This window comes from Portunus trituberculatus, chromosome 37 (assembly GCF_017591435.1).
Source record: "Portunus trituberculatus isolate SZX2019 chromosome 37, ASM1759143v1, whole genome shotgun sequence".
Classification (NCBI taxonomy): Eukaryota; Metazoa; Arthropoda; class Malacostraca; order Decapoda; family Portunidae; genus Portunus; species Portunus trituberculatus.
Genome location: NC_059291.1, coordinates 3,769,187 through 3,784,170, shown reverse-complemented (window position 1 = coordinate 3,784,170; position 14,984 = coordinate 3,769,187). Strand labels below are relative to the sequence as shown.

The following is a 14,984-nucleotide window of genomic DNA, read 5'->3' as shown; positions in this document are numbered from 1 at the left end:
GCCAGGTTTCACCACCTTTACACTCATTTGTCTGCTTCTTACACTATATATATATATATATATATATATATATATATATATATATATATATATATATATATATATATATATATATATATATATATATATATATATATATATATACATAAATATATTAGGGAGGTGGTGGCATAGTGGATAAGGTGGTGAGCGTGGGATCGGGAAGACGTCCATGCGTAGGTTCGAATCCCACCACGTACAGCCTTAAAACACTTTACCATTTGTCGAGTGGTTTAAAGTTACCTACATATCACCATGATACCCAGGTTCTATGTGGTTACACTCAAGATGAGCTTGGGCGGTGATATGGGCCCTAATATGGGTACCACTATAAATAAAATTGCCTACGCCACTAATGGGCGGAAGCTGAACAGCGCTTCCCGTACACTCTTCAAGTATCCCCTTATCGAAAAAAAAAAAAATATATATATATATATATATATATATATATATATATATATATATGAAAGTTAAGACTCGTGGCAACATAGGAACATTAGTTGTAGGAAAAGGACTGCCTTGCAAAAACGCTCCACGCAGTTATTCCTGCAGCAGTGTTTCTGGTTCACTCGCCCCCACATTCCGCTAGGGAGGGAGGCCTGAATGCCTAATATTTTGGGATGTTTTTAATTAATATTTGATGCCGAGTATGCTTACAAAATATTGCATGCAATAATTCTTCATTGGTAACGAATAGGGAACTACAGGTTACGTTATTGGAAAGTTTCATTGAATCCTTACTGGTGATCTCAGCCATTAACTATTTGTTTATTTTCTTAAACATTCCCGATGTTGCATGGGACAGAGAGAGAGAGAGAGAGAGAGAGAGAGAGAGAGAGAGAGAGAGAGAGAGAGAGAGAGAGAGAGAGAGAGAGAGCAGACAGACAGACAGACAGTTCAATATAGAAGCGGATTAACATAGAAGCGCATTAATACAGTTGAATTATATTTGCAAGTATGAATTGCAAAGAAATTTTTGAATTGAAGTGGATCGTCCGCTGCAGTGACAACAATAACTCAAAACTGCAATGATATAATTTGCATTCCAAGCAGGTCGCAGCGGAATCGCAGCGCCAGTCACTGACAACTCAGGTGTAGTATTGTTCTGGGTGTCTCATTAGAAGATACGTTATTCGTTTTGCTCATACTGGTGATGCTTCCTTCGTTGTCTGACACTGATATGAGCTTTGAATTCGTCAATGCGTTTAAATCCGTACTTTTAAGCCGTCCCCTGGAAGGAAGAACACTCTACTCGAGATACAAAAGACTAATTCATTTCTAGTTTCATCGATGCAAGGAGGGATCATCGATGAAGCTAAAAGATTAACCTGAAAATAGTATTCTAGAGGCGTGTATGTGATGCAGTAACTTTTAAAGAGCACAAATAAGTCTGATGTTCATGTAACAAAGCTTCAAGACAAATGTATGTGTGTGTGTGTGTGTGTGTGTGTGTGTGTGTGTGTGTGTGTGTGTGTGTGTGTGTGTGTGTGTGTGTGTGTGTGTGTGTGTGTGTGTGTGTGTGTGTGTGTGTGTGTGTGTGTGTGTGTGTGTGGGTGTGGGTGTGTGAGGGCAAGTGAAGGCTGTGTACGAGGCTAGCGAGGGTTGGATCGCCAGAGAGCAGTGGTCGGTAAGGGGGTCCGTTTGCAAGATGAGTTAAAGGGAGAGACTAGCATTACCGTTATCGAGAAACAGGTAATGATGCATCCGTGTGCCATCACCGCTACCTTCACCGCCACACCAGAAGGATCAAGGTCTCGGACGTTTATTTTATTGCAGAATTTTCAAGAATTCCCGTAAAAGAAAAAAATCATGAAAATCGAACATCAAGGCAGTGGACAATGTATTGTATGCAACAGGGAGTGACATCGCATTAATTTAGTCAACATCATAATGTTGTCAAGTTTGTTAATGATGGGTGTCCTCACTCAGGGGAGACTAATTGCGCAGAGTGGTTCGGTAATGATTTTAGTGGCATAGATAGGGAGCAGCCTGCGAGATCCATGTTGGACCCCGTTAGTTTATTGGTGGCACTCTCTCGTAACACTAGCTGGCACCACATGACCTGTTTTGCTGCGAGGTCACTCAGCCAATCGTATTAAAGAGAGATGAAGTTAGTTTCAAGGACATGATTAGACTCTTGGTGTAATTACATCTCCTGACAGCAAGACGTGTGGACTTCATCCCGGCAACAGCTGTTATCTGGTGGAAGGTGACGCACAGGTGAATGACGTGATTCAGTGATAATAAATACGCAAGCTAATTGCCTCGTTAAGAGATGGAAGGAAAGTCATTATAGAGACGCTCTGGGGGCACGGCTCAAAGAGTGCGCTTAATAGTGTGATAAAAATCGATGGTGTGGTGGAGCGGAGCCGATGCAATGGTGGCGCGGGAAGGGAAGCTCATCTGCGCGTCACGATTGGAACGCACCTTGGCGGGAGAGGCGTTGATCCTTTATTTCAATATCCGCCCTTGACTCATACTGATTAGATAGAGTGGACGAGCTACGCACGAGCAAACAACGTAATTGTATGCACCGTTCATGTTCACATCCCAGCACCATATGACTCCAACCCTGATTGTTAATGACAAAAATTGAATCAACTTGTTATCTCATCAGTTACGCCACTCTATTATGCTTGGTCCAAAATTAAAACACAAATACTAAATTTGTTTAGTCACTCCACTATTTTGCTCCCAATGAGGTCTTTCAAAATACACTCTAAACAACATTGTAGCTATTTGAGAGTAGCTCTATCAGTCACAGAATTAAGTGAATTACATTCCCACTTTAATGCAATATCATGAGAATTCACAAGTATGAAATGAAGCAACATGAACATTTGTAGCAAGAAACTAAAGTTAATGACATTGTAGCGCCATTAAAGCGGATTTTTATTGTGGAGACGGAGAGAACTTGTGAGGATCACGCTGCTGGACAAAAATAAAACGGCCACTTCATTAGAAGATAAAATCATATCACACTCTTCTGATAAAAGGCAGGTTCGAACGTCACCAAAGCCGAAGGACGCCAGTCAGGTCTAGGCGTCTGTCCAATAACCGAGACAACACACAGCACCAAAAGGATAAAGCTCTGACTGTATAGGTTAGTTCAGAGGTTGAGAAACTTTCTCTGTGTTTCCCGCCTTCCCTGAATCGTAAGTCACTTGATCTACTTACAATTTCCTTTTAGAAATGATCGACATTTTTTTTTTTTTTATCAGATCAGAGAACTCAGGAATACAGAAAAATGTAAAAATGAAAAGGATTGCGGATGGCTTCGAGATTTTTATCATGGTTCGACATCCGATTAAAAGTGAAAGTTATTATCTTTCTGAAAACAATTCCAGAACATTCCGAGAATATCAGGAGCAGTGCATAAGTGTTCCATCAACACAATGCGTTCGTTAATAAGGAACATTTTCGGTGCACTGCCTGAGAAAAGAGATTGAAAAATGGACCTGTAATCATCTCAGGAACAATAAGAATTTCATCACCACAACTCGTATTTCCACTTGAACTTAGAGCGAAAACATGAAATATATATACAAAAAGCATAATTAATCACTTTTTTCCTTGCTGCACATTCAGCACAAAACACGTGTGGCGTTAAATTAGAACTTGAAAAAAAATGGATAAAAGTGTTCAGAAATGGAAGTAATTACACTCTTCCACGTAGTCGCTCACTCAGCAAGAGCCGTCCAAGCGCCATTCAACTCCTTCATTATTACTGTTTATATGACTACACTGAACACTTCTTTTCGACGCTACAGGATGAGGAACTGACGAAAACTGTCTTGCCGAATCCAAAGAAGTTTTATTTATTATTTTTATTTTTTAAGATAGATCGATCAAGGGCAAGATAAATACAATCTAGATAGAAATGCCCACTGAAGGTGTCACTCCTCTAAGTAGGATATTCCTGAAGCAAATCCAAAGCTAAAATGTCAAGCAAGAAAGTGAAGTCTCCCAAACGGCAAGTAAAGAAAAATAAAGAATGTATGAATGTACATGTCATTTGGAGAATGGAAGCAATCAAGGAAACAAACGCTGATGAATAAAGCAATGCATTTATTTATTTATTTATTTTTTTTTGTCATGAAAATAAGCAAACCAACACACAAACGAGAAACGGAGTCAGTACAGCTTTTCTTTTCTTTTAGAATCCTGGAAATACTGCATTGTCAATGTCTAAGTTCAAATAAGAACGTATTATTGGGAACAAATGTAACGATATACACGTTCCAGGATGTCATTAAAAAACATATACCGCAAACACAGAGTAACAAGCAGTCACAGAGAGGGAAGAGGGAAGTATTTTTTTCTTTTCTTCTCTCCGTAGTGTTTGATGTTGAAATCCTTCAAAGTCTGCATTCATTAAGTTTGAACTAGAATATGAATTCGTCATAATCATTATCATCATTATGATATATATATATATATATATATATATATATATATATATATATATATATATATATATATATATATATATATATATATATATATATATATATATATATATATATATATATATATATATATATATATATATATATATATATATATATATATATATATGTATATCTTAATATCAAGGCATTACCGAAGCTTTAAGTTGTGTCGACGTTAAAAGCACTAATTGTTCTCACATTAACACAACCTCTCTCATTAATTGTTTAACTCGCTGTAATAAAATGTACGCGTAAATGTTATTTTTTCCTCCACACCACACGTCCTCTTTTAATGATCTGTAACGTCTTTCTTTCCTGTTGCAGTCGGGAAAACACTTTTATATTAATCTTCAAAGAGGACGCCAGCAGTATCACGTTGCCTCCCCGCTCCACTCTCGTGGGATAATTTTTCTCCTCTCCATTTCCCGGTCTGTCCTGTGCATATACGCAGGGTTTGTGAGGTGTTTTGTTCTCACCTTGTTAACCATTTTTTTTTTTTTTCGAGCTTCAAAAGACCAGAATTTTGTTGTCAGAATGAAGGGACTTGAGATATATTTTTAGGAACAAGTTACTAAAAGTTATTGAAAACCCTTGACTACCAGAAATGTCTATTTAAATTTGACCGAATCCTGTGATAGGGTTCATGATACTGAAAATGTTAAACAATCATTATAATCGTGTAAACACATTCGATATTGATAACTCTGAGATCTTTTACTTGGTATCTTTCACTACGGTCTGTTACCACATGTACTGTTGTAGTCGTTCTTTATTAACGCATACATCACTATGTAAAAAGGTTTTCAAGGATATAAAAATAAGAGAGAATAAATGGTTTATTGTATTTTCTAAGCTACAACGCTTTCAATTAAGGGAACGTATTAAATAAGAAAATTCATATAAAGTTATGATTATAAAAAAAATAGCATTGAAATATTTAAAGGAAGTAGAGATTAGGGGCTGAAACCTTTGGCAATATAGGCTTTAAGATGAGAGCCTTTCCGCTTGACTTGTGGTAATTATTCCCTTTGACCAAGCATCGCTCCTGTTGCTAATACTCCTTTACAAATCAATATGAACTATGCCTTAAAGATTCTGAACAAACACTGCGTCAAAGTTATGATCCCTGCAACCCTTTCCTGTCAGTGAGTGTTCACAATACTAGAATATATCGACAAGAGTGATGGTGGCAATCGTGTACAAGGCTCAGGAAATGAAAATGTCTGGATCTTACTGGCAGTCTTCTCTCTACGCCAGAAGGAAGCGAAGGCAACTTTTCCACAATAATTAGTAATGAAGACTAATTATAGGGAAGGAATAGTTTTCTCCCTCCAGTTCTTGATCATTACCGACGGGGACAGGTGTTGTAGGAAACGATGACTGATCCGTATTGTTCTTACATATCATGAGACTGGAAACTGATGTAAGGAAAATTACTTTCTCTCTTCCAATATACGATTATTATTATTACCGAAAACTAATAATCTCTTCCCACTATTACTTGATTGATTAGTAGCAGATGCTGATGCTAGGAAAGACCTTAATAAAGCTGATTCATGACAGGTATATGACGTTCAGTATATTACTCTTAGGCAAACAAGACCCAGAATAAAGATACACCGATGAAGTAGAAGCAAGACTGTAACTCATTATATCAACATTGGAAAAAGGAAAACTCAGGAACAGTATCAGTCTTGGTATAAATAAATCACAAATATTTACAACAAAATCTTTCAAATATCTAATTGCATGGGGCATAACAATAACTTTAGATAGTAAGTGCAGGGCCAACCGTACCATTTCCTTCATTTACATCGTCTCCGCGCGCTGTTAAGCTTCTATATCTCGCAGGGAGTGTCACGTCTGCAGTCAGGGGAAGGTGTTACTCTTACTGATGCTCCTAACCACCACTGTTGCTCCCTCTCCTGCACGTGGGCTCAGCTGCAATCAAAGTTAATGTCTGACTCTTAGATACGAACACTGGAGTTGAGCACTTTAAGACAGCTTCACGATAATCTCCCTGCCGATGCCTTCAACCGGCGCGACTTTACGAAGAGTTGCGATGGATAAGGCGAACATTAGTGCATTCCAACGACGTCATTACACACAAGACTCCAGCTTCCTTAATACCCTGCTTGGGGAGTGATACCATAAAGCTATACATCTCTTGAGTTCTAAAGCCAAGCTGCCGGGCTATCCCGTCCCTTCCTCGTAGTTTTGCTCAGTCTCACAATAAGCTTGGATCATATTCGGTCCTGCGCTCCGCCTTTCACTCTCCGCCGCCTCAAGTCTTCAACAAACTCCACAGAACAAATCAACAATACGACCACAGCTGCGGTTTCCCACCAGCTGGCTGGTGATCAGTCTTCAGGCCTCCTGCCGCGTGGCCATCAGGGGAAAGGGAAGAAGCGCGCAAGACAAGTGAAAAAAATACATAGAAACATACAAACATACATATTTACATAGAAATACACATAAAATACATCTTCATATAGCCAGGTTGACAAGATGATGAGTTTTTGTTTGTTTTTATCGAAAAGATATTTTTGTGTCCAATTTCCTGGATAAGGGATCGAAATACGAAGAAAATATGTTTAGTTTACCTGAAATATTACGGAAGAAATTGACAAATCTAGTTCCTAACGTGTCTTCATGCGCTCTTGCTCGTCACTGATTATTGTTCACCTGTTCATCTCAACATCTGTACCTTTCCTCCTCTCCAGGACGCCCCCATCCACGCCACTATGGTCACGCTGGTGGTGGTGAGTGTGGACCGCTACCGTCGCATCGTGTACCCCCACAAGGCTCGCCTACCTCCCTTCATCGCCGTCCTGGGTGTGTGGATCACCTCCGTCTGCGTGGTGCTGCCCTACGCAATATACATGAACTACATCGACTTGCAGGTGAGATGGGAAACCAGCCAGGTGTTTTGAAATATATCTCCGTCATATCTCGACTTCTTTAAAATTAACGTAGTGTAAACAGAGCAGGTAATTTAAATGTCTCAACCTCTCTCGACAAGTTTTAACATCCAGCAGTTAAAATTATTCAAGTCAAGAACATCACAAGGTAGGAACGATAACAAAAACACCCTCTACAGTTGCTGTCCCTGAGAATGTTGTGGCTTGTAAGGCGTCATGAAAAGAGTGGCGAGGAGGAGCAGATATCGTGCTGGATGGGAAACAGTAATTGGTGAATAACTAGAAAAACCAAGATAACAAGTACGAGTACATACGTGAGGCAACTGGAGGGAAGCTGTGTTGTTGAGGCAGAGGCGGAGGAGGAATAGGAGGAGGATTAGAGGAAGGAGAAGGGCATGAGGAGGGGGAGAGGGAGTGGGTGGGTAGCTTAAGAAGGTCACAGGTAGGTGGCGGCGGCTGAGGCTTTCCGCTCTGAGTTGATTTATGCACAGGTAGATTAAGAGAGAGAGAGAGAGAGAGAGAGAGAGAGAGAGAGAGAGAGAGAGAGAGAGAGAGAGAGAGAGAGAGAGAGAGAGAGAATAAAATAAAAAAAAAATACAGACCAAAAACAAATGTACGTACGTAAACAAACTATAGACCAGATTCTAAGACATTTACCATACGTCAATACTCAATAGGTAGTGAAGGTGAGTGGCGCGGATTTCCGGAGGCGCCACAGGTAATACTGGTGCACAGGTGAGGGAGAGACAAGTGGGCGGGCTCTTCAAAGATGTCTGTTCCATCATGTAGGATTAGGTCCCACTAGAAAAGGCACTTCCTCCTTTCTTGTCTCTCCTCCCCATTCTCATCCTTATACCCTTTCCCTCTGTCCTTATCTCTCCAGTCTCTCTCTCTCTCTCTCTCTCTCTCTCTCTCTCTCTCTCTCTCTCTCTCTCTCTCTCTCTCTCTCTCTCTCTCTCTCTCTCTCTCTCTCTCTCTCTCTCTCTCTCTCTCTCTCTCTCTCTCTCTCTCTCTCTCCTGTTTGCCCTTTCTCCTTTTCTTCTCTCCCTTTGACATCTTGCAGTTCTCCCGTCCTCCTTGTTTCTCTTCTTCTTCTACTCTCATCTCTCCCTTTTTACTTTCCTTTTTTTCCCCTCTCCTTCTCTGATCTCTTCACTTTCCTGTCCTCTCATTTTTTTTCTTCTTTTCCCTCCGGCCTTCCCTCTCTATCCTCTCTTTTCATCTCCGCTTATCCTTCCTCTCTTCCTTCCTTCATGTCTCCTGTGCTCCTCCTCTCTTCGTGTCTTTAATCTTCTTGCCTTGTTTCCTTCCATTTTGATACTCCTTCCCTTCCCTTCGTTCCTTCCTGTCTCGTCTCCTTCCCTCTTTCTCATTCCTTCACCATCCTTACCTTCCTTTACTCCACTTTACAATTCTTCCTACATTTCCATCCTTGGTGCTATTTTTTTTTTTCTCTCAAACATTTTTCCCTTCGTAAACCATCTTCATTTTCTATTCTTTCCCTTGTGTTTATTCTTCTTCTTCCTCTTTTTTTTACCAGTTTACTTCCTTTTCTTTAATTTCTTTCGCCTATTTTTTATGTTCTTTCCTCGTTTTTCTTTTTTTTTCTCTTGAGTTTCTTTTCTTTTTTCTTGCTTTCTTTGATCTATGATGTCTTGGATTTTCTTTTTTTTTAATTCCCTCACAAAATACTCTTTATACGCATATGAAAAGCACGTGGAAATGGGAGAGAGAGAGAGAGAGAGAGAGAGAGAGAGAGAGAGAGAGAGAGAGAGAGAGAGAGAGAGAGAGAGAGAGAGAGAGAGAGAGAGAGAGAGAGAGAGAGAGTTTATGTATCTAAAACAAACCTGGCTGGGAGAGACTCAGTATTTAAATGAAAAACTAGAATATGTTTACTTTATTCAACTTGTTCACCAGCTAACTCGTGGGCAACTATACCATGCAGGGTTGAGCGAAGTAATGTCATAATGTTGCTGGCTTTATTTTTGTTCCGCTGCCCCAAACCTTTTAGACAAACTCCCGCGTGTACTCTTGCATTTGTTTACCATCAACATATCGGGCAAGTGCTTCTGGTAATGTTCCTATATTATTCATATTCTGATAATGTTTCTATATTATTCATATTCTGGTAACGGTGCTATACTATTCATATGCAAACGTTAAAATGGAAATAAAATATGTTGTAGGATAAAAAGCCATAGTGTATATTATGTTATGTATATTTATGTCTGCCTTAACTAAGTTCCTGACAAACTGACTAGGTAAGTACGTATATCGTACAGACTTCAGCGCACAGTAGAAGTGTTATGTTGACTCATGTTATTCCGCTGGCTTAGAAATTTAGACAAATTTCCACGTGTACTCTTACATTTGTTTACCTGCTTCGCCGCGGGCAGGTGCTTCTGGTAATGCTTGTGTGCTAGTGAGAAGACAGTTTACTTTATTCATTCATCAAAGAGTATCCTCTGGAACGAAAAGAAGTTTGTTTATTCAGTTGATGATATATATTTATCTCTACCTTAGCTAAGTTACTAACCAACTAGCTAGGATATTAGATAATAGTATATCATAAAGACTTGAGCGTAGTAATGATGTGATGTTGACTTACTTTTTTCCCCTGCCTCAGACCGTCAGACAAATCTCCACGTGTACTCTTGCATTTGCTTAGCTTCAGCGTAGCAGGCAGGTGCTTTTGACACTACACACACACACACACACACACACACACACACACACACACACACACACACACACACACACACACACACACACACACACACACACACACACACACACACACACACACACACACACACACACACACACACACACACACACACACACTTCAATAAGGGAAAAATAGTTTCGAAAGTATATGACATAACGGCGCTTTCCCATTCATGTAATTTGAAAAAGAGTTATGTAACAGAACAAAAGACCTGAGTTTATTTGATCACTCTCTTGATATCAGAGTGAGCGCTACCCATTGATGATTCTGAAAACAAAAGAAATTTAGTGAAAGCTTGACAGGCTTTACAGCGTTGCACTGTCCACACGAGATTCGCTCACACAATAGCATCAATATCATATGTACAAATTATCGGTTTACAGATGGACTTCAAAGTCACAAAATCATATAATAGTTCCATTGTTTCTTTTAGTTAATATGAATGAAAAATAAACACATGAATTTCACAATGTATAGGGGAGTGGGGTGTTGCCCTCATGTTGTAATGCTAATTAGTGTATAGAGGGCTGGGAAGGTCAGTGTGCACTCAGAGGTGGATCAACACTAGTGGTTGCGTGACGGCAACTGTTACAGTGACTACGGGTGAATCAGAACACATTCCTTCTCATTGTCCCAATGCTGCATCTCTTCCTATCATCTACCACTATTGTCATGCTAACTGCATGCCTCCCCTTCTCAAGCGGCCTTGTTGCTCAAGACTTTCTTCTTTCTCTCATTCCTATTCTCAATCATTCATCTTTTTCCTGTGAACTCTAGAACTCCCTGCCTGCTTCTGTATTTTAACTTTCCCATTATTCGAACCCTTTCAAGAAGATGGTTTCAAGACGCTTATCTTGTGTTTTCTTTTACTACCGCTTTCGACTCAGTACACCTTTTTATCAGTTTTGTTACTCATAGGCCGTTTCTCCTCCTATTGAAATAAAAGGCTGAAATGGCCATGCTGTAGTGACTTCCCAGCACTAGATCATGCTTTCCACGGCTCATCTCATTGTTGCTGTAATTACTCGTAATGTTAACATGGAAAATTTACAAGAGAACATCAGCAAACAAGTAAACCATTAGTCCTAAATGTGCCACTATGTAAAACGCAGTAACTACTTCCGTCCATCATCCCAATCCCCAAACTTGTTTAATCTTCTTACTTTTAAAGTTCCCTATTGATTCGGCACTAACAACGTGATTACTGAGTCTGTTCCATTCACCCATCATTGTGTCTCCTTTTGTAACGCCATCACCATTATTGCTATTCTGCTTATATTGACTAGTTAGTCACTTTTAATAAACGGAACATGTAAACATAAGAGACCAAAGAAGCTGCAAGAGACGTATTGAATGAGGCAAGACTGGCTGGTTTAATTAGCTTATTAGGAATACCACTTAGTTTTGCATTGAGCTGTTGAGAGTGTTGACACGGAGAGAGTATATAGAGAGAAATGAAGACAAAGACTGAGGCAAATCTAACGAGCAGAATGTTGTTAGCATGTCCTTTGTTTTTCCCATACTCCCTTTCTGTCTGACGTCACGTCCTTCCCCTCAGTCCTCGCTCGCCGCCGCCTCAGGCGACACGCTACGCCTCCTGCCTCTCGTTTCGCTCGGTTTACACTTGTGTGTATTGTGCTATCCGTAAATACACTTTTATAATGGACTCAGGTGTCTCCATGCTACCCCTGTTTTACGACGACTACCACAATGTTTGTCCCGTCTTCCCTTTCCAGTTTAAAAGAGTACAAAATGCTTTCATAAACTTGATAGTCGAAATGAATTTGTAATCAAGCTTAATGTATATCAAGATTAATTCGTATGAACTACATGAATGGGATTTAAATTTCTTACCATCGCTTCTCTTTATCCTCTTTTTGAGAATATAACGAGCCTGGAATACCTTGTGATTTGCGGAGTGTAAACCGGGTTCTAATCAAGTTAATTTACAGTGAAATTGTTTCCTATTGAATTATATGAACTGTATCAAAATCTTTGCTCCACCATACTATTACTACTCTTCATATGCAATGCTTCTCACTGTGCTCGTAATGGCTCTGAAATAAGAAAGTGTGAGTGAATTTGTATTCAAGCAAGTTGTAGATCAAGGCTATTTGCTCCCAGTCACTGAATCTCACAGAATCTTTACTCTCAATGCTTTTACTGCTTTACACGGACACTCATGAAATTAATAAGTTAATCTTGTCCTTCTCTTCAACTGTAGACTTATTTAAGAGACAATAATACAGAAATAAAAACATCCTTAATATTATGTGTGGTTATATGGAGGAAAAAATTATCTGGCAGGGAAACCTTTAAAACTTTCTGCAAAGTATTTCTGCTATACGTTCCGTGTCATGAATGCAATTGTTGTGATAGGATTAACAAAGTCTTTTTCCTGATGCAAAAAAAAATACTCTTGTGGTTAAAAGATTAAGACTAATGAATTATTTGTGTAATGAACAGCGTGTGACTAACGTAATTAATGTAATTGAATTAGCCAAGTGTTCTTTTTTCAAGGATGAATATTTTCGATTCAGACGCAAGACTTTTCTAAAATAATGGAAGGTGGGTGGTAAAGTGCTGGTTGCTTTTTCTGTTTCTTTCGTTTTTTTTTACTTTTTTTTTTTTTTTTCTCCACGGGGACGGCACAGCATCCGGCGCCCAGTGCAGGCCCAGCATGGCCATTTTTGCGTTTTCACACTATTTTTAAAAACTATTTTGCCAGATTTTTTGCTGTGGCGGTTTACCTCTGATATTTGCACGTGCTATGAAACACAAACACACACACACACACACACACACACACACACACACACACACACACACACACACACACACACACACACACACACACACACACACACGGACACGGACACGGACAGAATGAAAGAACGACATAAAACAAAGAGAAAAAGTGACACAAAACAAATAGGAAAAGCGACAGAAAACAAAAGCGAAAAAGAAGGAAAAAAGAATTTCAATCCGTATGCTTCAGCTGTGTCGTCCCTTCCTCCTCTCGTTCCCCTACCCACCTACCCTCTCCTTGCGCTCCATCCACTCCCCTCCACCACGCTTCACTACACCTCCACCACCCGTCACGCCATCACCACCACCATCACCACTACCACCACCGACACGTAGCCATTTCTCTCCTCATTTGCAACTGTTGTCACCAGAATAATAATGTCCATTTTCGGCAGAATCTGAATAAGGTCACGAAAAAAAAAAAGTTGCACAGAAGAAATAAAAAGAAATAGTGTGCAGTTTGTGGTTTCTGAAAGGCAAGTGGAATAGAAACGAACGAAAAGGAGAAGAAAAAAAATAAGGGAGTGGAAAGAAACGACAGATTTATTGATGATCTTGAAGAACTTCCGGGTTTTCAGTGCAAGAACCTGATATGCATGTTTGTTGTTGTTGGTGGTAGTAGTAATGGAGGTGGTGGTGGTGGTAAATGTGGATGTGGGGTTATGCTGGTAAATGTGGATGTGAGTGGTGGTGGTGGTATTTGCTGTGTTGTTGTTGTTGTTGTTGTTGTTATTGTTGTATGCTTTATATTCATAAGTGCAGTCTAGTGTCAGTTATTTTCATGAATTTTTTTTTTTTTTCTGTTCCAGCAAATATCTTCATCTTTTTTTCCAGCACAAGTCTTTTTCTACCAGCGTGAATTACAAAACAAATTAATATAAACAAACTAAATTGAGAAAGTTCAATAAACCAATAAGAAATTAATGGTTGAATAAATAGGCATGTCAAACTGTTTTTACGAGACCCAGAGACTCTTGAAGATAATTTTTTAAGTCTCCCTGAGCATGTGAGAGAGAGAGAGAGAGAGAGAGAGAGAGAGAGAGAGAGAAATCAGCTTTTGTCCAATAAGAGAAATAAGTAGAATTAGTCAATGAGATAGAGAATAGGAGAGGAGATATTGCTGCTACTGATGCTGCTGCTGAAGTTTTCCCGTTAAAAAGAAAAAGAATCGAGACAATAATTAATGAAGCGTTGTTGCGGAGTTTATGAAAAGACTGACCAACGAATATTAAGAGAAGAATGAATAACAAGCAGCTTACGTACGCAAGTCCAACATTTATCATTGCTGTTCACTTTTACAGCTCAACTTTTAGTATTTTCTTTACATCACTGTTTAATATTCAGCGTTTTTGTTTTGAGAATAATTATTTAGCGTTTGTCAAAACTGTTTGGCTTCGTTACACACACACACACACACACACACACACACACACACACACACACACACACACACACACACACACACACACACACACACACACACACACACACACACACACACACACACACACACACACACACACACACACACACACACACACACACACACACACACACACACACACACACACACACACACACACACACACACTCACTCACTCACTCACTCACTCACTCACTCAGAGAGAGAGAGACAGAGAGAGAGAGAGAGAGAGAGAGAGAGAGAGAGAGAGAGAGAGAGAGAGAGAGAGAGAGAGAGAGAGAAAATAAAGATAAGGACCGAGAATAGAGATTTTTTCGACACTACCATTAAATGCAATTCGTTCATCCAACCGGAATGACTGGAATGTGAATGCATATCAAGAGCAAAACAAACACTTCGCCTGTAAAAATGAAAAGACACACACTTCCAAACACCGAAATGCAGGACACTCACACGCTCAGCACAACACAGTCAACACCAGCTGCATGCCACGCACAGTGAATTATACATGCACCACACGGAAACACACACATACACACACACACACACACACACACACACACACACACACACACACACACACACACACACACACACACACACACACACACACA

The 14,984-nt window shown here is 39.6% G+C and overlaps 1 protein-coding gene across 1 annotated transcript in view; it reads left to right on the top strand.

The window, feature by feature from the left end:
* Positions 1–14,984, top strand: part of LOC123514027 (orexin receptor type 1-like) — a 94,309-nt gene that overhangs the window by 30,841 nt on the left and 48,484 nt on the right. The window contains 1 exon segment of the mRNA XM_045271596.1: positions 7,214–7,393. Coding sequence (XP_045127531.1) covers positions 7,214–7,393 — 180 coding nt within the window.